Below are 23,830 nucleotides of genomic sequence, written 5' to 3' on the forward strand. Positions count from 1 at the left end.
GATCTTCCTAAACGGGACAAAATCATGAACCAAATGTAATCAAATAATTATAGACACATAAAACCAACTGACTTACCATCAGACCAACATTGCTATCCCTAGAGTAATGCTGCTAACGTTGCTTAAAAGCTAATAAAAGGTAGAGAAACCTTAGCCAACAGTCTAACAGAACTAATAAGAGGTAAAAACTTATTCGATCCAGAAAGCCCTCTTTCGTTTCCCCATATCCTGCAATCGACTGTGCAACAGGAAACTGAATCATCACCTCGGGAATGACATGTCAGGTGAAGCCTTTACTGACAAGATAACACACCGAAACAGGCTCAAAAAAACCTCAAGAGGCTACCGTGCCCAACCATCCTAAACAGAACAATTGAGCCTGAACATAAGACACAGCAGGGCTATGAATTCAAACAGCCTGGTTCTCAACAGCCTGAACTGAAGCAGGGTCATTTCTGAACCTCTTGAGACAGAAAATGTGAGCATGATGTGCAGGGATTCTCCTCTTCCTGCATCCATAGTTTATGTCTTCCACTTTGAGGGAAAGGAAACATCTCTCCACTCCCAAAAGAGAACTGCATCACAGACTCTTTTGGCCAATTCTAGAGGCTTGTAAATCATGAACGCTCACGTACTCTGTCCTACAAGGCTCTGACATGGGACACTGCCTGATTTAGATCATCCTTTGTTTCTTTCCCTCAGTATGACTGTTGATACTGAGGGAAAGGTCCAAGGAAACAAATACAGAGGAGCTAAACACGTGATGGGTGATAAGTCTCTCTCCTCTTCGGTGGGTGACCTAAATACTAGTCCCGGTAGGCTTGTTCATTGCCTACAATAGGACAAAGGCCTTCAAGGGAAAACGAATGTTCTCTTAACCTAGTTGTGCAGGTACATGACCGTAAAGATGCAATCAAAAAAAAAAGTCTAGAAGCGAGTGAGGGAGGGAGAAAAACTAAAAAATATGACAATTCATTCTTGGAAAGTGTGAAACAGGAGGCAAAATGATCAGATCTGGGAAAAAAAGTACACAGATTCAGATTTATGATCTCACAGTCCCTCGTAGACCAGCATGAGAAATTAGCTGTCAAACTGCTCTGCAGATAAAATGACACATGGGCGACATGAGTATTGTCTTAAATCTGAGTTGTCAGAGTTGTCCACATTAGAGAATATGTCCAACCGTCCACTAGGGATGGTCTACAACTGCACATGTCTTCCTGGAGATAATGATAAAACTGAGAACCCAGCAGCCACATTGTCCCTTCGTGCAAATTCCCCAAAGTCACACCGATATATACACTCACACACCATCGTGCCATCTTCCACAGCTGTCACAGCTGGAGCAATGGAACGGTCATGGGTTAGCATGGACCCAGCACAAGGGTCTGTCATGGGTGTCACACAACAGATGATCCTTGACATGACATACAGCTGTTGTACTGCAGAAATGAACAATTTGCACGCAAGAACACGCAAGTGTGCGCAAATGCAGAGTCAGACAAACTTGGCCATCACGGAGCTATCACATACCGTCGCTAAAAACAGCTCATGGCTTCAATGAAACACGGAGGGAAAAAAAACCCTACGTGATTTGCAATAAAAGCTATCCTGACAGGGCAGTGACGACTTAGCTCCAGGGGATCTTACATGTTATTAACAGCCAGGAAAGGCTCCAGACTCCACAGCCGTCTTCACTGCACTTGTATGGTCATAAAATCTCTGCCGCCCATACATGCCATTTCCTCAAAAGAAATGTTCAATTTCTGCTTGATCAGCCTTTGGGTTTCATCTGTTTTGTCTCTCCCTCCTCCCGCTCTTTTCTTCCCCTCTGCTTCTACATCAATTCAGCTATTGATCAGAAACTTGTTCTAACACAGACCTCATCTAAAATGCAATTGTCTCTTTTATTCTTGTGATTATTACTAGGGGGAAAAAAGCATTATCACAGTGTTTTAAGTCAATGTGGGCCACTTGGGTACAAATTGTCAGATAGAGCCAATAAGTGTTACATATTCCAACTGTAAAAACTCCCCAGGTCTCAGACGTGCTTTGCCACAATGTAATTCTACAAAAGAGCGTACAGTACCTTGCCAGGAATACAGCTGGTCTGGACATTTCAACAAGCTTCTCAGTTATAACTTCTTAAGTCATTTTTAATAAAATGCTTCAGAGAAAGGGGAATGTTAAGATTGTTTTCACTCACATGTGGCAAACTTAAGTTTCTAAGTTTGTCCTGGATTAAAACTATAGGAACGAGTCTGCCAGGCTCTGGCCCCTACCGCCACATCTACAGCTCCTAAATTAACGTGATATATCTGCTTTGTTTCATCTATATGTGTGAGGCATAAAACAGACAGCTTGGGATTTTGGAATTATTTGTTATTTAGGCACAGTGACTTCCTCTCCTGGGTGCCAGTTATATATAGTTTTTATGTTTTGGTGTTTGAACAGATTAAAAAAATAAGACACAAAGGGTTAATCAAGCAATACAGGTGCTGGTGAGGTGGTCCCTTTGTACTGAGCCAGATGTGCAGCTTCCAGAGTTTCCAGTCTTTTTCCTGAAAGCTAACTGGCTGCTGACTGTGGCATCTTGTTCAACTATGAGAGTGATATCGGTCTTTTCATCTAGCTCTTGGCAAAAGAAAGCAAATAAGCGTGTTTCCCAAAATGTCAAACGAATCATTTAATGACCTACATTTAGTGTGCAGTAGTTAAAGACCCATCTACCCTTGTGCAATCCTAAAATCTCCACTTTGCCTGTGTAAAGACAAACCCTGCAGTCACAGCTTTATAAACATTCAAACTAGACAGTAAATGTGAAGCCATTAGCATGAAACTCAATCATATCCAATTTACTGTCTCCTCTAGTAGTCCTTGGCAGGGATGGCTGCTCTGCAAACTGGCGTGTGCATGTGTCTTTTCCTCTCGTTGGACATGTCTCCGCTGTCATGCCTGTCCTAGTTCATTCACCAGTCTGTTCCACTACACATTTACAGCCTTATTCAGGCAAAATCCTGACAATCCTCATCAGCTCCAACAGATGACGACTCTCCAGCCGTCCCACAGAGCCGCTCCGCATGCCTGTGTCAACACTGACCTGACCAGTAACGACACAATTCTGATTTGTTCGGGCAAAGTGAGCCCATTCCCACTCCGAACCCCTTTTCATGCCATTTAGGTGAAGTGGCTGCAGGCATGAAAAGGCCACAGAGTTTTTCGAGTGTGTGTCACTTTTGCAGTGGCTGAACAAAACAAAACAGCTTTTAAAACAACAGGCAGGTTGAGGTAAAAGCAATGAGCGTGTCAGCGAGATAAAGAGACAAAAAAAAACTACCATCAGATTCAACAGACATGGCACTTTTCATTCTTGAGATTAGTTCAAGAGTAACAGTAGCCTCACGCATCAGTCCCTTATCACTCTGTGGCTCTATTTTAAACCAGTGAGACAGAAAGAGATTCCTCTGGAGAGGCTCATAGTCTCACACAGTCACAGACATTCCTGCTCGGTGATCTGATCTCCTCGCCATCGGGCCACACCCCCCCACTCTCCTTTGCACACACAAAAAAAAACAGACACTTTTGTCTAAGACATCTTGAAAGAAGATGACAACTACAGCAGTGGGACTGTGTGTGTCATTCGCATTAGAGTGCGCTGTAATGCTGGGCCATATGATGGGAACGGACTGCCATATGGGCGAAAAACTGAGCCCTGATGTATGAGTGTGTATAATGTGTGTATACTGTATGTGTATGTATAGTGAACCCTTGACAGGTGCTGTAGTAGAAACATCAGATCCCACAGTGGACTGTTCTCTACTTAATATTTCAGATGTGATCATACGTGACAGGAACCTGAAAATGAATATGTCTGAGATAAATCCAGTTGTGTCATTTTTGTACTTTTTCTTTGCCATACGATACATACTGTCAAAATGATTAACGACACAAATATGGTATTTGGTTTCCTTAAAAAAAACAGGATGTAACAAAAGTTGTTGGCCAAGGATCTATTAATAAAACCAATACATAAAACTAATCCTTTTGGAAAGGTGTCATATTTCTTTGTTTAAAAAAATCATTGACACAAACTTTTGCTGATATGCAGTATTTTTTGGTCCCATGGTTTAGGTCTCAGGAAATAAGGTGTTAAAAACTGAAACAATTAGTTGACTAGTGGGTAGAACAATTATTATCTTTAATAATCAATAATATGTGTTGTTTTCAGAAATGCAAAGGATTTTCTAGTTCTAGCCTCACTGCAATACAAATATGTCTGAGTTAAAAGAAAATAAACTGATATAAAAGATAAATTGGAAAACATCATACTGCATTACATCTTTAATCTATAAATATTCAATCTTCAGATTAACTGATAATGAAATCACCCCTATATTATATGTTTGAAAAGTTGTAGAAGAATAAGAAGAAGGAGAAAGTAGAGGAAGAAGAAGGAAGAAGAAAGAGGGAAGAAGAAAAAGAACACACACCTCCAACGGGGAAATCCAAGAAAAAGACGTCACAGTTCTGGCAGTGTGTTTGATTGACAAGGTAATTTATACAACATCCTCCCTCCAACACCCACACCCACACCAAGTGACCTTCCCATCACCCCTTCATCTGAAAACAGTCAGTGGGACCACAGCATGATCTGTTTGCCGTTTTAAAGGTTTTTCGTACTTACGAAGCTCATCGAAGTGCGTCTCCATGCCGTCGGCGCCGGGCACCGAGCAGATGAGCCTGGCCTTCAGGAAGGTGCTCCACTTGTTGACCAGACAGCAGTGGCCTCCGTCATCATTCTGTGTGTGAAAGGGTGGAGGAGACACAGAAACAGTTTGCTCCATCACTTGCTCATACTCACATCCTCCTCTGTCCTCCGACTGAAAACAAACCCAGGTGGAGCCACCCACACACCCACTTACACACACACACACACTTAACATGTTGGTTTGCAAAACTGGGAAGCTAAAGGCAGGGAGGAGGGGATGAGATGTGTAACAGTGTCTCCTCCTATTTAGACACGTCCATCTGTGCTGGAGCAAGGCCAGAATTCATCCCAGTAAGAAAGAGCTGAAACCAGTATGTACTTCCAGAACCACCATCTTCGCCGACTGTCACCCTTTAATGAGAAATCATACATATTTCTGTATTTCAATTTAAAAGGGAGGGAGAATTTTGCAATTCTGGGAGTTGAAATGTTTCCATACGTTCTAGTGTAATTACAGTACGGCTCAGTGTGTTTTAGGTGGCATGCAGGGTGCACAGAATGGCAGTAAGAGTATACAGATGTGTGGTGGGGTAAGAATGACAGGCCCGGGTCTCTGGAGGCTGAGGCCAAGCCCGCTGAGAGAGGGATGAGTGTTTGTGTGCCGGGTCAGCGCCTGACCCCTTCAAATAAATACAACAGCGAACAGCTGAGGCGACGAGCACACGTACGCCACATTTTCTCACTCATGCCCGTACTCATATACCCGCTGTAATGTTCACACATGCACGCACATCTCCACCTTACATTATATACATGATGTAGGCTCGGAAAGATGCCCCCATAGGCTTTCAGAGACATTTTTGTTGTATTTGGTTTCACGGCTCGGTTCACTTCGTATTTCCACAGCACACAGGCTTTTTGTGGAGGACGTCTAGTGTGACTGAGAGGGACTTAAAAAGAGCCTGTGAGCTCTTCTCTGTACACTAAAAGCTTCAAGTGTTTTAGGACTACCAGGGAGAAGAGGTCAGGGGATCACAGGGTCAGAGCTCAGGGGGCAACCTCACAGACAGAGGGATGCATTGTAGACAGGAAGGTTAAAGACACATGTGGATTCCAGCACATCAGCGTTGGCCAAATACTCATCCCGCGCCCGTAAACATTCAAACGCAGTGGGTGACTCGCCTCGGGAGACTCCAGCCTGTTTTTCATATTGATGCAGGTTTTCTTTTCATTATGTTTACACCCTAAAACAAACACACTCCTCGCTGTGTACACACCAGGCAGATGCGTCCTATGCGGGACTGGGTCACAGGACTCTGGCCCATCTCGGAGGATTTCTCCCGGAAGAAGAAATACAGCTTGTCGTCATTTCTCTCTGCGCTGTCGGGGATGAGGTGAACGCGGATGAAAGTGGGGTCTGTGGGGAGAGGAACGCATTAATAATGAACTGTCAGTATTTCCTGTTTTGTTGAAAGATTTTGAGCACATGCAAACTCCAGGCTCCTTATATGTCATATGCATTTGAAGCCCTTTTTGGACTGTATATTATAAAGTCATTCAAGAAAACTATGTATAAACTGGATGGAAGCCTTATGTATCGTTTACAGGCTAAATAGGACATTTACCATTCAGCCATCTGGAGTTATACTGATCTGTTCGCATGGCAGTCTTTGTCCCCAAAGTACGGAAAATGGCAGAGTCTGTTCCCATAAAGTCAACATAGACCCCAGCATACAGCTCGCCGTCTGAGAAAGAGAGAAAACAGCTCATTTCAGTGAAATTCCTTGAGTCTGACATTATTCCAACGCCACCCTTGGCACAAAATACCAAGACTTTTGTTTCAAAAAGTATATTTAGAGGCAAATATCACGACTCTTCATTCCTTAAAAAAACATTCACTTTAATTTAGAAAGACAGCGGTCATGCTGTTGTTAATTTCATGAATTCATGACTGACTTATACTTAATGATAATTTAGTTTCCTTAAATTTCCATTCAAGTAATGATGGCAAACAGTGATTTCCAAAATAAAAGTACTTGAGACAATAACCAAGTTTGTCTTGAGCTGTAGGAAAAATCAGGGCTGAATCTCATCTCATCATTTGTAACCACATGATAATGAAGTTAGCTAATAACATGCCCCTTCCCCTATGGTTACCAGTGCATGTAGTAAGCTAGTTAGCCTGACATGCTATTTGTTACTTATGTTAAGGCAGATAACAACATCTTTAAACTGATTACACTTAATTTCCTTAATAACATTTCACTGCAATACAGGCCTCTACTTTAGTTTTCAGTTATGAATGATTTACTTCCTCCTGTTTAGCATTCGTTAAAAGGAATGTCCTGTGGAAACTAACAACCTCTTGTATACCTCTGCTGTCTTTGCTATAATTCTTTCTACCTCTGGTTCCCGTCTTTAAAAATAAAAATAAATACAGTATACTGCAGCCTGGCTCAGTTTTCCTTGTAATTATTCTTAACTAACATTGTTCTTCCTTTCAGAATATCATTAAAAGATACAGGAGATGTAAAATATATCATTTACAAAACACAGTGTTCACACAGCCCTCACACACACTCCATAAACACATTAAATTTGAGCACATCCATGTGTGCATGACTGACAAATGTACACAGCAGCCTTGTTAAGCCACAGGAAGGCAAGGTGTTGGTCCTCCAGCTGCTGTCAGGGCCCCAACGGAGAGCAGGTGTGACTGTCAGAGCTCAGGATGGAGTACAGAGACAGCAGGAGGTAGAGCAGGGGAAACAAAAAACACTGCCCGACCACCATTATATTCAATGTCATGGTCCTCGGCAGTGCTACATGGAGATTGATGGCACATCATTAAAATGTCCATGGATGATAGGATGTCTAATGTGGTGGAGAGCTAAGCAGTTAGTGGTCAGTGGTAAATCTATTGCTGTGGTACAGGGTTCTTAATCCTTATCAACACTAACAACAGCGTCCCTTGTACGATGCTAACTGGTGGAGGTGGGAGGTAAATCCATCTTGGATGACAGCACTGGTTCCATACTGGTCAGCTGGCACCGCGCTAATGTGGGAAAGCAGTGCCAGTGATTTACACCCGCTGTCTCACCCCGCACAGAGATCGGCTTTCACTCGTGGCAACTGTGGGGTCTGGACCTGACTGAGTGACCTTGGGCAAAGGGACAGAGGACACTGGTTCATGAGTACTACAGCAGATGAGAAGCTACAGTATCCAGACTGAGCCTTGTCACATATTATTTTACTGAAGCATGATAGATAGATACTGAACCGTAATGGAAATATACTGTACACAAGTTTAACTCAATTAATGTAGGTCACCTAATTTATTTATAGTATTTTCCCTTACGATCATCCCCACATTATAACACAGGTACATGTAAATGGATGGAAAATGGGACCAATATTATACTGTAATACTTTAATTATGATAATTTATGAATTATAATGATTTGTTAGTATGATAGTTTGAGCATTCAAATGTAAAAAAAAACTTCAGGCTTAATAGGAAATATGGCTGTGTGAACTTGTGAACACTGGTCATGTGGGAGTAAAAAAAAATAATTTATAAGTAGTGACGCAGTAACTAAAAAGATTTTCCCAAATATTTTGATTGGAAGTCATTAATTCCCCAGTGGAAGATTCAAATATTAATAGGCACATGTTTTTCTGCTCCACCCTAACAAGGAAAAATTGCTCAGGATTTTAATGATTAGGCTCATTAGACTAAGCAGCTCACTGTGGGAAATAAGCGCAGAATGGAAGACGACATTTGGCTTGACCTTTCTGGACAAAAAATATATAAATCGTGAGCGGAGAAAGAAACAGGAGATAAAAGATGAACAATCCATATGGGATGAGATTGCCATTGTAATGAAGACCTACAGTGAGCAGGGCTTGACCGTGTCCTCAAGTGACCAAACCAAGACGATACTCACTGATCAAAGCTGACACGCTGTTGAGCTTCGGGTCATAGGAGCACTTTCCCTTCCCAGATTCCACTTTGCCTGGCTCCAGATGGAAGATTTCTTCCTGAAATGGAAAAATCATATGGAGATAGCAATAAATTCAGCACTCTTCATCTTGTCACAGTGATTCCCTTGTGTAGGCTAAATGAGCTCCCTCTCTTCCTCCTGTGGGACCTATATGGCCTGATGGGGGATGAAGTATTGGAATAATGAGCGTGTGTTCATACAGAAAAATACATGCGGGAAAAGCAAGGAATTCCTAATCCACTCCATCTCCATGCCACTCTACAGCAGAAAACAATGTGTCTAGCGTTGCTTCTCCCGCCGTAATAAGCTGCATGCCAAATATCTCTCAGCTTCTCGGTGCCTATGGCTGTGTAGTTGTGCTGCTGACACCTGTAATCCAGCACAGTGAAAACAAGCCTGGGATGGAGGCTGGATGACTGATGCTCACAGCTCGTGGCACCGCTGCACGCAAGCACTGATAGGTGATAGGCAGGAATTTGTGCATGAGAGAAGGGGAAAATGAATCAGTGGCATGCGATGACATGTCCTGTAGCTCCGCCTCGCAGGCCAGAGCATGTCCGATCGCCATTTTTCACTCCCGACGGGGACAGAGACGGAGACATCTCTGTCATTGTCCGTCGGCACTAAATTGGGGAAGAGAATATGGCACTGGGCCAAACTCACTTCATTGCATCATACACACAGACAGCCCTGCTCAGTTCCCCACTCATCTTTGATTAAAATCACCACATGTGCAAATGCGAAGGTGCTGGCAGCCCAGTCCCAGCCACGCCAGATGTTGATGTGTAAAAAAAAAGGTCACAAACATTTATGTGTACCAGAGGGAAACTGTGCCCTGCACGTGTTTTAACAACCCTGCTGGTAAAACATGACCCTTTATAAAAGTTGCAATTTATTAAAAAAAAAAAAAAATCTGATGAGAAAAAAAGTTGCAACATTTTAAAAGTGTCCCACTTCACCTAAAGCTCTTATGCTCTTCAAAAGTCCCTTTCTGTATTTCAAAGTGCTTGGAGCGATCAAACAGTGGAGACATGTTCAAGTATGTGGCTCTTTTATTTCCTTTGCTGCACAGCTAGTTGGCTACAGATGGCTGGTGTTTGCTCTGGGCTAACAGAGCCTGCTGTGGGAGTGGGTCAGATGCTGACTAGTGCCGTTGCCTCTGTGGGAGAGACTGCACCACATTCCTACAGAAGGTGGAGGGCTCGGTGGGGTGAGGGACTGATGGGTGGGACATCCTGCATTGTCTCAAATAAGCAGGATGAATGATTGGACGGTCTGTCATTCAAATATATGCATATATAAATAATGAATATGCCATGCGTCGGACAGGGGTGAAAGCCTGTGTAATTAAATGCGTCCCTAGCAAAAGTCAACTGAATTTTGAAAAGCCATTTCCACTGGATAATCCCGCTCTCATGCAAAATATGGCATTTAGCGCAAATGCAGAAGCACAAAAAGGACAATGACGTATAACAAAAGGTTTCTCAGACAATGAGACTCACACAAAGAAAATACGAGTGAGACACGTGAGAAAATGACATGAAATTAAATGCATTTCCACATGACACAAAACGATGAAGACTGTGCACGGACTGGAAAGGATGCATGCTAAATGTTACGTAGATAAGATGGTCAAGTGAAAGGTGGTGTTGACAAAATGTGCTCAGACACAAAGACAGGGAGCATGCTGCTGGTGACCACGAGCCCGAGCAGTTTGCAGGGCTGCGGTGCAGACAGGGCCCACATCGCACCTTTAGTCCGAGTGTCTCGTGCACCGCGCTGGGTTCAGCTGCGCGGCTAGCCCTTCCTCTGGCCTGGGCCATCTGTAGATACATGGACGTCTAAAACAGGAGACAGCAACACAGTCTGGATGTTACGCCACTGATGACGGAGGAGCAAGGACCTTCTTAACCTCCCTGCAGGATGTGTGGATCTGTCCTGACTTCCACACACGATGAGAAACTCCCCACACCAATACTTTTGAAATTAATAAAATGCCTAAGTGCATAAGGGAAATGTACTGTATGTGCGTGCAAGATTGTGCAGGGAATGTGTGTGGCTTTATTTGACCAGATGGTGGAAAAGGCAACAATAATAGTTCTGTATCCTGTGGTTGAGTCACTAAAGGCCCTCACAGTATGCTACATACGTTCCCTTCAAATCTGCTGCCAAAGCAAAACATTAAACTGTTGAAGTTTACAAACGCTACAAGGCTCATACTTGAAGCTCTTGAGAATGCAGCCTGTGCACATACCCTGCAGCGCTTTAATCAAATGACAACAATTCATGTGAATGTTGAATCAACTATGACACAAAAAGTCTCCCTACGTGTGTCAGGGTGTGTGTTCGCAGTTTATCATTTCATGTTTTTGCAATCATGGCCAAACCCCCCCCCCCCTGCTCACGGGGTGGACGACTCAGACCTGTCTGTTCAGTGTGACGGAGAAAATAACAGCCGTCTCATTAATGGACTAGAACTGGAACATTCCACTGGCACCCCATAATGGGAGCTCCCACTTCCAATTACCCAACGTCTCACATGGTGGAGGCTGGCGGGTGGCCTGGATGGAGGCATGAAGGGGCGGATGGATAGGTGAGTGAATGGATGGAAGCCCTTCGTTAGTATGGGTTCATTTAGGATCCGGACGCAACAAGGGGCTTGTGGAAGCTGCGCTCCCAGCCGCGTGTTCTCCGCACTGTTCTGTGATCCTCGAGGGAAAAGTCCTGTGGGAAATTTACTTTTTTTTTTATTTATTCCTATTTTAAAAAGTCCCCTGGTCATCATTAGGGGAACAAGTGTGATATTTAAAGAAGAGTGAGGTGTTAAAGGGGAGTATGGCGAGGTAGTGATGCCTGGTTTGGTTTAGGAAATTCAAGCGGTCCCATTAGAGGCTGAGACTAAACAGAGTAGCTTTAACAGCTCATTGGGGACGACAGCTGTGTGCTGGTGAAGAGGTGCTGGCTGCTTTGCCAGATGCAGTGACAAGGTACCATGAGCAGGCTTAATGATGGAGGAAAAATCACTGTGAAGTGAACCGAATGTAAGGTGGATGGTGAGTCAGAGCTTGGGTAAGAGAAAGAAAAGGGGAGGCTGAGCTGTGCCATTCAGGATGCAGATGGAGGAAGCCGCCTCCTCGGGCTCTACATTGTTCAGGTCTCTGGTCCTAACCTGAGGTTTGCGTCCACGGTTGACAAAGGTACAGACTGGATTGTAAGCTCCTGTCCCACAGACGTACAGCTGAGTCCGGTTCCAGGGCTCGATCAGACGGATGAAGTTTGCACACTCCTCCTGGAAACACAAAGACCGGAGTAAATTAAACTGCAATAAACGTCTAATAGGCACATTCATGGTCTTATTTTACTGGTACACCTCCTGCAGATTTACCGAACGCTAAGGCTGAGTGACTCTCATTTATAAAAACATACCAGTATTACTGCTTCTAAATATACTGGGACAATATATCAAACTACCAGCCAGTGGTGTTGTGCGCCCCACCCTGGCCTGGCAGAGAGGAGGCTGGTGAGATTGTCTGGGCTTCTCTGCCTCCATCAATTCCTGTCTGTTTGGCCAGACAGAGGGGAACCAGCGTTTTTACTGGGCCAAGTATGAACCCCACAGGTGAGTGCTGTTTATACAGGTTTCTTGAGCAAAGGCCTACGGGCACAATGGAAGTGGCTATATTCTTTGAAAGCAATTCATTTCAAAAGCTACATATTTAATTTCTTCCAAGCCATCAAATTGATGGATATCATCTCAGCTGAACGACCCTGCTGAGGCCGTACGTGCTGTCAACACTCGTACTTACATTGGCATCCTTCCCACTCACAAGGCACTCCATCCTTCTCCGTTCGGACACTGGCCAGTGGATCTGCGAGCGGGAAACAGAGCACATTTTATAGCTACAATCCAACCTGTTTCACATCAGCGCTATTTATGAGATTTAGGAGGTACGATTGCAAAAAGGAAATCCACCCAGGCTAATATTAGTCCTGTTAGAATTGTCATAACCCAATTACAGTTTTAATGACCGAAAAAAAGCTTCACTCGGGCAGAAAATGAACGTGAGCTAACCAAAATGGCTGCTGTCAATGGGGCAATAGAACAGAACATTTTGCCCTGGGGGAGCTGCTGTAAGCACTGAGGTAAAGGCGTTTGCTTCATCCCAGTGTAACAGCCCATTTAAGAGGCCAGAGCTTGAAGTAAAGGGGGGAGTCAGAGAGTGGGAATGGGTCTTACGATATGCGGGTCCTTGTTGATGTCATGGAGATCCAGGGACAGGATGTGGTCCTTGCTGCCAACGTACATGCGGTCATGGTCTTCGTCCATACGCAGGATCCGGTAGTCGGACGTGTTGAGGAGGTAGGCGAAGTGATGAGCCGTACCGGTGGATCTCAGCTCTGTTTGGACGGAGACACAAAACATATCCATTAATGACAGCTGCGGTGCACATGCACATTTTCGCCCACATATGCATGCATGCGCAACTGACACATTCTTCCTGCATACCCGTGCGGAGCTATCTGATGGTTTTCCACCAACACTGTTGTAACTTAACACTGCACATTAGAGACAAGTGCTACTGAGTGTCTGTCACGCTGTGTTGATGGCTTAATACCGCCTGAGTGGATCAGAAGATCTAGAAAGTCTCTCATCATCGGCTCTCCATGACTTCCAGGCAGCAGTCAGAAAGAAAAAAAAAGTTTGACAGTTTGCTATGACATTCTCTGTATATAGGATAGGGGACAGAGGATATACTGAGGTTAGGTGGATTTAAACCCCTGCATCCCTGTTTGGATGCCACACTGAAGGTCAGAGGAGTGCGCGCCTTCGGTAACACAATGCACTCGACACGTCACCTCATGTCGAGAGTAACCCAATCTTCCTCCTGCTCCGTGTTGGAGTGTTTGTTTGATATGTTCGTCTTGGTTCGGCAACCATGTGCAGGCAGGGCAGAGAGGCCACCGCTAAGACAGCACATGCCCCATGCCACGCCATAGACAAACACACTCCTTCACTATCTATAGGGGAGAGGCATTAAAGGGTGGCGCTCACATATTGTTGGACAAACACTGAGGTTTCAGTCAAACAGCAGGAAAGTCCCTGTCTCACTGTTTAGCTTTACTCTACGCCCAGCAGACCACAGAGAGCTGAAACAGGGAACTCCACTTTGAGCTTTGTGTTGATTTAGCAGCCAAAATGTGGTGGAGAGAACCCAGAGGATAGACTGTCAGATACAGTTTGCTTTGTTTTGGCTGTTTACATATGACATATCGGAGCAGAGGTGTGCCAGTGTGTGATTAAAGGAAGGAAGTGTGAAACATCGTCAGCGTGGGACTAGTCCTTTCAAGAGAAAATGTTTTGGACAGTCGACAAAAAAAGAAAAAAACCTTGTATCTTTATTCATTGCGTTTGAAGTGACTGAGAAAGATTCCTGTGAGGTTGTTGGGTGGTTCTGAGGAAGAGGTCTGGACACCAAAGCATGCAAAGCCATCAACATGTCCACCATTGGGCCTTAAAATAGAGACCTTTTTAAACAGTCTATGGAATCTGATATTACCAGTCTTTCCAGCCAGATCTAAATTTAACGCTGGGTTACGTCAATAAGCAAAGATTAATAGCATTAGATTTGCTATATTTGTACAGTTTGATTTAATAACTGTGCCCACCGCAGGAATGTTTACAGGTCAGCAGAGTGATTGACAGCTGTCAGAGCTTTGCACAGAGGAGCTGCAACATGTGGTCAGACCCTGTGATTATTTTTGTTGGAGACTTAAGTTGAATGATGAGTCCCAATACACTCTAGCTGTGTTTATGTGTGTGTGTGGATAGAGTGAAACACACAGGACCGGATAAGGACAAATTGTACACACACATACGCACACGCACACACACACACATTCCGAGGGCCAGTCGAAGCCCTTCCTGAAGCAGGTTGTCAGCGACTCCTCAGTGTGTGTTTGTTGTCAGAGAGAGAGAGAGGCTTGATGGGACCGTCTGTCAGCTGAGGTGGGAATGTGAACAGTGCGTAGCAACAGCACACCCCATACAGAGCTGCACGTCAAGAAACAAACACATGTAATCTAATCTCACAATCATTTGATAATACACACACACACACACACACAGTCTGGTGTGGATGTACTACTCAGCATGTCCAAATCCGACATCCCTGCAAAACCACGGCTCTGTGTCATGAACTCTTAATGACTCGTCTTTCCTCGCACCTTATCCACCGTATCTAATTGTAATGTAGGCAACATCACAGAGGGATATGCCTGTTAGGCGCTGGTGTTGTTGGAGCAATCACACCTGCAGAATTCCCCTTGCTCTTTCATTATGCCTGACTGAATCAGAGCTCAAGTATCTTTAACTGTTTAAGGCTCTTCGGGGGCTTTGTAGGGGTATTGCTGCATAGGATTTACATTTGGAGCTCACGCCAAAGCTTAAATGCCACTGGGCCTTCTGATACCCTCAGTATGAAACTGCTGAAATGAAAAATAAAAGTGCACAGGCGTTCCACCTACTCTACATCATTTCCCTATTCTGTCAGCCTTTCTCAGCTCAGTCCCAAAGTCAACCTTCCCCTCAGGCAGGGCCACACGGCATTGTGCTCATATGAAATGTTGATGGAGGGACGTATAATAGCAGCAGACTGAGCTCGGCTGCTATGTCGCTCTGGAGGTCAGGCAGACTGTGGAAACAAGCCCAGCAGGTCTCTGGACCGAGACCAGTGCCGGGCAAACGTACAGTCACAATCAGAGAGACTGAGCTGCTCCCGGATGAGGCTGAGGCTCTAGTGTTGTATATATTGAGAAGAGATGAAGAGAAATGTGTGTGGTTGTATTAAAGTGAGTCAAAAAAGATGATTTTACTACGCTAAACGAACAAAAACAAAAATCCTTCACTACATGCTACAAACCCGCTGCAGGAGATTACATTTTCAAACAGGAAAGGCTCAGAGAGGCTGAGCTACTGTGCTCTTTGTGAACCACATTAGGGCATGACAGCATTTTCTGCACACACACAGACTTATCCCGGAGATTTAGAGGCTGGGAGCAGTGTATGAGTGTGTCTATTAGAGCCAGACAAACTCTTAAAGTAGCCCATTACTGCGCGTATGGTTTAGGTTCACTCTGGGGGGTCTGCACACACACACAGCGGCGGCTTTGTTTCAGGACCGCACAGCTCCCTCCCCAGTGGAATGGCAATGGCTCTATTAGAGGTGAAAGTAAGCTGGTGAGGGAACCTGATCCTCGCACTCAGTGTCTCTCTCTTAAGTCATTCAGGTACTTTCTTATGCCAGCACGCCCACACTTGCACAGAAGTAACATGCGGTCAGTGGTCAGCTTTGTCATTCATGTGCGCAGCAGTGCACGTGTAATCGTGTACAGAAAATAAAGCAATTACACAGGACTAGGAGCTCGGAACTATGAGCCCACTAGTGAGAGGTGATCCGGTCCATTCTCCTCAGTCTGCTGAACTCAGACAATCCTCTCCTCTCTCGGTATCTCAAGGTGCTGTTGGCCGACACGGCCCACTGCCGGTTCCCACAAGTCAACTTTCTGCTCAGGCTGCAAGAAAAGGTTTGTGCCAGTGTTTGGGGACAAGGGAGCCGAGTAAGATGAGTCCTCAACACACTCCAGTTTAATGGTCGCATCACGGACAAATGCTAAATGTTTCAGATCACACAGACCCCATACAGCTCCTCTCAAGATGTGCAGGGAGGACACAACAATCTGTTGTGGAAGACGACTGCTATACTTAACTTCAATGTTAAGTTATAATTTGTATCTGTGTACTTTACTCCACTTAGAACACTTAAAAGTTATTGTTACTTCTTGTCATCTAGATGTCCTTGAGTTCAGACATTTCCTATTCAAACCTTCCCAACCTCTCACAGATCAGATTATTTAGTATTGTCCACAGCTTTAAACTACACCAGATCCTACAAAATCATCTCTTTCCATCAGTTGCTCCTACATACTGTATTTCCAGCTGGTAGGTTGAAACTGTTCATGTTTTTTGGGTCTTTAGGGGTTGTACCAACCTTTGTGAAACATTACCATAATTGAATAGATTTATCTTATTACCCTCAGACTGTCACCTGGCAAAGCGTTCAGATAACTCTGCTATCTGACCATGTGTAGCCAAACCCACTGCCAGCCTTCTGCCATAAAGTCTTTATTTGGATCCAGCTTCTCCTTTGCCATGCTGCTATCTTACTTTGAATAGTTTTTTCCAATCACGTCACACATGACAGAGATCCTATGATAGAGACATATGGTCTAATTTGGCCGATGAGCAGCTATCTATCATCCTGTTAGCTTACAAACGTAGCATGGGTCCATATACTCAAAGTATTTCAGTCAGTAAAATTTCATGAGCTCTATAATTCACTTGGAGAGTTGATCGTGGACATTTTCAAGATCAATCTCAGTATCAAACTTTGGCACACATATACAAATGTGACGTACACACACACGTTTCCAGGCGATTCTTATGAGACTCTCCACAGATATAAACTGTTTAAATAGCCCTTAATCCTCACACACACCTTTATTACCTGCAGCATTTAAACTGCTACCGGTTTGAGGCTGAGACTTGGAGCTATCTCTGCTCGCATGCATGACTGCAAAACTTAGGCAACAAATAACAGCCTTTGCATGAACAGATACTGATTGCCTGAGCAGTGAAGTATATCCAGTAGCACTGAAGCCGGGCCAACAGTAAAACAAGCAGCCAAATAGCAAAAAGTACACAGATGGTTTATTTTATTTTATTAGCCTATGCATTTTTTTTATTGCACTGCAGTAGATTTATTCCTCAAGACTGACCTCTTCATTTGCTGTGTGAGACTGCTCTGGTGAATGCAACAATGTTCTCGTGCAGATCTGTGCAGCAGTGTTTCATGCTAAAGCCTCAGCTGCTGCAGTGGAGCTGGTCACTGGACTGGTAGTACAATAAAGTGTTTGTTCTAGGAAGTGCTGGATGTGGTCCACTATCCTACTGCAGCTCCTTCCTCAGACCATTATAAATAAGAACGTATTCTTGTAAGCCAGCCTGGTTAAATGAGGTATAGTAACATAGAGGAGAGACATGCCTCACTGTCAGACTGAGCGTGCCCTCCTCCTCCTCCTCCTCCTCCTCCTAAGAGAATACTTGGCTGCTGACGGTGATCTCCGGGGCTGCAGGCCTGCATGTTATAGCATATCTCTCCATCTTAAATTAATAGCCAACGGGCCAAGTTTACTTTGGAAATATGTTTGGACAGGAAAAGTTCACTGGCATGTGGTGCACTCTCAAGATCACATCCCCAGAAAGAAGAAAGCCCTAACGCCGTCTTATATTGGCGATGATTTCCCACCATACTGTGACACAAGGGAAAGAGGAGACTGTTTTTTATGTATCATATTCAGTTGTTAATGCATCCTCCTCTGCCGTGTGCTTAAGTAACATTAGAACTTCCTCTCATTAAGGAACGATTACGGCATCCAGGGTGACTTAACAGTACACAGCCCACCCCGCTCATAACTTTTCCTGGCAAATTCACAAGAAGCATCGGCTAAGTGATTGGATCACGGAAAACTCCAGAGTGCGTGTTTAAACAAAACATCGAAGAGAGAACAGAATTAAGAGGGAGTAAATATACATCCTGGCACTCAAGAGCACGGCGCACACTCGCTGCACGACACTGATATGGGTGTTCCACCCTGCCGCATATTTCTCCGGTTTCAGATTGGGTGAATTAAAAGTGCAGGCCACTGCCAGTGACAGCGCAGAGCGTGTTGCTGCTTGAAGCCTGGACTGCTCCCTGTAGAGCACTGCTGAAGTTTAAGAGGAGACTGGGGGGATGGTGATGGGAAGAGACAAAAGTTTGCGGTCTGCTGCTTTGACACTGACAACAGGAAGGGAAGCGATGAGCAATGTGGAGCGAAGTGTGTAGCAATCACCTGCTCACTTCACGGGTCTGTGGTTTTCCCTTGTGGAACGTGTGGCTGATAATTAGAAACTGCAGCCACCGCATCAGCCCGTCCTCTTCTCCAAGGTTCACAGCGAGATCAAAAGGGAAGTGTCACTGCTTAGACACACAAGCTATGACCTATTTGACACTAAATTGGAAATGTGGTATTAATAAGGTTTGATTCAGTCTTCTGAGGTAGTGGAAGACAGTGACAGAAATACCCCGTCAGCCCCTGGCACATTACACAAACAAGCTGCACTACCTGAGCAGCGTCCCGAGGCAGTTTCCAACCCGCCAGAAAGAGGTGTGTTAGTTCACACACACCGAAGTGGCAGGAGTGATAATTAGGGTGTTTAAGAGGGGGCGGGAGAGGTGGCATGCTCTCACACATCAAAGGCAGCACTTGTCAGGAATCCTGGCCAAATATTTTGAATGCTGTCAATGCAGGAGGAGGAAAACTCCAGTATTACTCTTCAGAAGACACGTTTCATTTCAACTGCAGTGATGGAGCGTCGCACTAACCAGCCTCAGAGACTTTTCGCTGGATAATTGCAACGGTTGTCTAGTTGGTAGTTGGGTCAACTTTTAACGAGGTGCAGTAATGAGTTGAGAAACCACAGGCAACAGAGTCACAGGTTAAGAGACTGACTTGACATGTTGAGCATCACCAGACAGACTGTGTCCATGTGGCTGTATAAGAGATGTACAGTACTAACCCTGATTGATATATGATGATATCAGTGTTGTATAGCGTGGCTCAGGTAAAATGTTGGTAAAACATGACAGATACATGAATACCATAGAATCTTTCTTTTATTATTCTATTTACCTGTCAATAATAAATAAATAACACTTGCAGCACTATAGCCACCCCTCAAAATTAAAGGCTTGCTGCCTTTTTTTGCCTTTTGCCAACATCCTGTGTAGGCTACTACTTTAAAGCGCCAAAGAAGTGATTGATTTCTTTGAAACTGTTGTGAGACTGTAACATTAACTAAAAATGATGTGGTATCAGATCAGTGCATGCACTTACTTGCCGACACACAGGTTGTGTATGTGAAGCTGTATTTATTCTCTTGGCCGCATTTTCCTTTGTTTTTTGTAACGTTTGCCAAGAAAGTGGAGATGAACCTGACAATCAGTGTGGGAGTGAGCACATGGACAGCTGCTGTCTGCTGTGTTATCTGGGAGAAATGTGCCAATCTGTCTTCATCCTACTGTAATGTTGCTTCAGCACATTTCTATTTACTTTGCTACCGCAAGCATGCCAGTCGTTGGCAGTCAGAGAATATCCTTGGCTTATCTGTGGGTGATGTGTCGGTCCAATTGCAATGAGTCTGGAAAATTACTACTTAGTTACAGCAAATAAATCTATATATATATATAGCAATCAGCTCTTTAAGTTGCAATTTGCATGTTTAAATAGTGACTTTCTGTGTGATATTTAACTGTTGGGTGTTAATGAATTTGCACCTTCCTCCAAAGTGTCTGGACAAAGCTGTTAAAAAAGGACCCAAACAGTGCAAGTATCTTCTTGTACAGCAGCTTTTTTTGTGTACATTTCACAAAACATGACAATTTTTCACATGGCTTCTTTGTATACACTTAGTTTATGAGAAAAGTCAAAGGTTTTACTGAATCTACACAGTAGGAATGGGGTTGGCTTTCATCCAGATGCCTGTATCTGAGAGCAGCTGTGGCTCTCGCTCTTATCTTAATCTAGCACAACTTTCTAACAGTGATTTCCTGTATCTGCGGGATAAGGAAGTGCCGAGTATGGGGGCAATCACTGAAGCTCACAAACACGATGGAGATAGAGATTAAAGAAGCCCGTCCTGCATTTGGACAAGTGTGTGGAAGCTGGATGGCTTGAACTGGCACCTGTGCTGCTTTCTTGTTAACAGAGTCACCACTAATCAGTGCCTCCTCGGGCCCACAGCGACTTCCCTCACCCTCCTTCAACAGCCCCTTTCAACACAACTTGTCTTCATGTCAAACATTTACATGAGTTATTTGGGTTTGTGTAAGCTGCACGCTTCAAAGCCAGCAGAGAAGTGACACAGTTGTTAAAGAATGCCTGTGTGATTACTGGATGGTGGGTATGAGGTTAGCTGTGCTGCTAAATGAAAAGGAACGATAACAGCATGCGAACGCAGCAGCTGCTCGCCTCGGCTTAGTCACTCTGTGGGACGGAGGATAATAAAAGCGGTCAGCGGCTCGGCCACTGTGTCACATCAGATAGGACGCGTCATTCAGCAGATAACAAATATGCAAGGGCGCAGGATCCAGAGATATGATCTGACCCACTGCTAATCTTTTGTGATGTGCTCTCGGAGACGTGGTCAAGCTTGGCTGTGTCCTCTGTATGTGTGTCTCTGCCTGTCGGTGGAGAGCTGGGCGCTGCAGCTTGCTGCTAGGAGAGAAAACACAGACATAACAGCTCCCCTGTGCAAACACATGCCTCAAACACAACCACTGCAACACAAACAATTTCTTTCACCATCATTTTACCTCAAACTTTCAAATGAACCTGGCAGGGATCATCATCACTTGTAAGAACTAGTAGGACCTGTTATAAGTCATTATTATTTCACTGAATGATTTGACTGGGTATGCTTGAAACAAGCTAATAAATGTGAGATGTCACTCAACCAAATCTGAACGCAGAGGTGATTTCTGTAAAAAAAAAAAAAAAAAAAAAGGCGTTTACAAAATCATTCACTGTGTTGAAATGTGAAAAGTAGAATAAGTGATCCTATGAAGATGAAAAACGAATACCTTTAGAAATTTAGATTTTTTTTATTTTTTTTACCTCTGCAGCCAATTCATGTGTTCAGACACAATTTCTAAACATTGATCAGTGTCAGTTTTTCTGACCATTGGATATTGACACACATGAAGCAAATACTGCACAGACTCCTCTTGTTTGTAGTCATCTCAATTCATCTCTTTTTATCTACTCTCACTTCAGATCTTTGTCCTGAGTCACCTGGTTTATGGAGACAAACTGTGTTTTCCTAATGTATTAAATGGATGTGATTGGTCGCACTGGACACTGGAAACACCTGGTGCGTTGCACTTTGCTAATAATAAAGCAATGATAACCATGATCAAATGTGCCTCCCCTGTCTGGTACAACATCAAATTCAGATTGTTAAAAATACTTAAAACACACGATTGCTCTCTCAGTGACCTTGATTTGACTCCCTGCCAGGTTTTACCACAGTAAAGTGCTGCTACTTGGCCGGTCGCAGCAAGATGTTTGTATTGTGTTGCTGCGAGCAGCCTCACTGGGGAGAAGGTGTGACCCCCTGTTGTCTCAACATATGTCGAGTGTGATCCATCACAATGGATACACATTAAACATGCTCCCATTATCACACAGCATTAACAACAACTTCTGACCTCAGTATCCACATGATGCTCCTGTGTCTCTGCGAGACCCGACACCTTGCTGTTCAGCGCCATCGCCAAATAGTTACCCCGCCTTTATCCAGCCAATCCCCTGCCGACCTGGGGGGCTCCGCCACTCTATAATTAGGAGCCACTGTATTGCCACGCCCCCTCCTCCATCCACCCACCTACCCCTCGCTAATGGCACCAATTTGTATTCACTGTCAGCTCTGATGAGCTCTCATGCGGAGAGATGGCCTTATCACAGGGCCTCTGGCTCCCATCACCTAAGCCCCTCTCCTGTTGCCTGCCAAGCCCAGCATGCTGATGGACAGGCAGAGAGGGGGTGTGGGTGAGGGGTGAGGAGGGGGAGGTACGCATTTGTCTCCTTTTCATCTAAATTCTTGTAACAGCTGACAGATGTGCCGTGGTACACAATCAATTTAAAAACACATACAAGGGGCGACGAAGAATTTGTGACCAAAACTTAAGTCTGTTCTCTCAGACCTGTACACCATAGACCTCAAACCAGAACCACTAATGCATTTTAAGTCAGTACTATGTGCTGCTGGACCTGCATCTCATTCTCTCTCCAAACAAACCAGCACCTTTTTTCTCTCGATGCAAATGTATGGAGGTGGAGGTCCAGCTGAGGAGGATGTGAAATGTGGAGAACTAGTAGGGAAGGAGATCCTCCCAAGAGAGTCTTGATCTAATCGCACACATCTGCACAAACAGGGCTCTGTTTTAATGGACATGTGTTTTATTAACAGTCTCCTGCTCAACAGTGACACATCTTGCCTCGTTCTCATCCCACATGTCAGCTCCTGCACATATTAACGGCCGCTGTGAGTCAGTTCCTCTTTTTTTCAGTCACAGGAAACTCTACCAAAAAAAAAATTACAGGTTTCTGCCCCCGTCCGGAGCAACCTGAGCGTGAACCTCTTTGGATTATTCTGAATTGTAGAAATACCCTAACCTGCTCTGGTCTGCGCTTAGATAAAGCCTGCTGGTCAGCAGGGCTGCTGCAGCCTGAGCCAGGAGACATGAGGAGGTCAGAGGTCACCGGGCAGCAGTGGCAGTTCTTTACGTTCTGGTTTAATCTGGGATTAGCTCAGGGTCAGGGTTATCTCTCCTCAGCCTGAGTAGAATCAGGAACCAGGGATTGCCTGGGGTAAAGTGGCATTACTGAATGGCCTGTCCAGAATTGCAATGAGCCTGTGGTCATCAGGGGTAAAAGAGAGAGGGAGAGTGTATGTTGAAAATGACTTGCTGGGCTCAGGGTTACAACCTCTCTGCCATCACTCTAACACTTCCCAGCCCTGAGTTCCAGCTCAGCAGAGATCTACATGCACCGCGTCTATGAATTACTACACCCTGTAAACCAATGAATCACGGTTATATGGTATCTGTCTCGCCACAGCTATGCACATACCTCTGGTTTCCTGAATGCATTTAGCACGGTAAATTCATTTTAATGCTGATTTAGTGCAGAAACCAGAGGAGGTAGCAGCAGACAAGCATGAGCTCCACTGTTTGCATCAGAAGAAGAAAGATGCAGTGCTGCAGAATTAGCAGAATGACGACGAGGAGCAACTCCCGCAGAGAAGAAATACAAAAGGCCTGACTGAGGGAGCCCTGTTACCTTCAGTCCTCCCTTATCTTAGCCTGGCATGTCTCAGCTTCATATCAGACCATAATCCCCACATACAAGACACACTCAGGAGGCACAGACGCGCTCTGCCGTCTCTGGTTCTGCTGTC

General features: G+C 44.5%; 1 protein-coding gene across 1 annotated transcript in view; it reads right to left on the reverse strand.

The window, feature by feature from the left end:
* Positions 1 to 23,830, reverse strand: part of LOC310985873 (semaphorin-3F-like) — a 60,238-nt gene that overhangs the window by 8,356 nt on the left and 28,052 nt on the right. Inside the window, exons 3-10 of the mRNA XM_083971538.1 lie at positions 12,950 to 13,110; positions 12,519 to 12,581; positions 11,882 to 12,001; positions 10,464 to 10,553; positions 8,656 to 8,749; positions 6,334 to 6,453; positions 5,986 to 6,125; positions 4,685 to 4,799 (exon numbers count right to left, since the gene is read on the reverse strand). Of these exons, the coding sequence (XP_083827664.1) occupies positions 4,685 to 4,799; positions 5,986 to 6,125; positions 6,334 to 6,453; positions 8,656 to 8,749; positions 10,464 to 10,553; positions 11,882 to 12,001; positions 12,519 to 12,581; positions 12,950 to 13,110 (903 nt within the window). The remainder of the gene's footprint in view (positions 1 to 4,684; positions 4,800 to 5,985; positions 6,126 to 6,333; positions 6,454 to 8,655; positions 8,750 to 10,463; positions 10,554 to 11,881; positions 12,002 to 12,518; positions 12,582 to 12,949; positions 13,111 to 23,830) is intronic.

This window comes from Trachurus trachurus (assembly GCF_905171665.1).
Source record: "Trachurus trachurus genome assembly, chromosome: 5".
In the NCBI taxonomy this organism is placed as follows: Eukaryota; Metazoa; Chordata; class Actinopteri; order Carangiformes; family Carangidae; genus Trachurus; species Trachurus trachurus.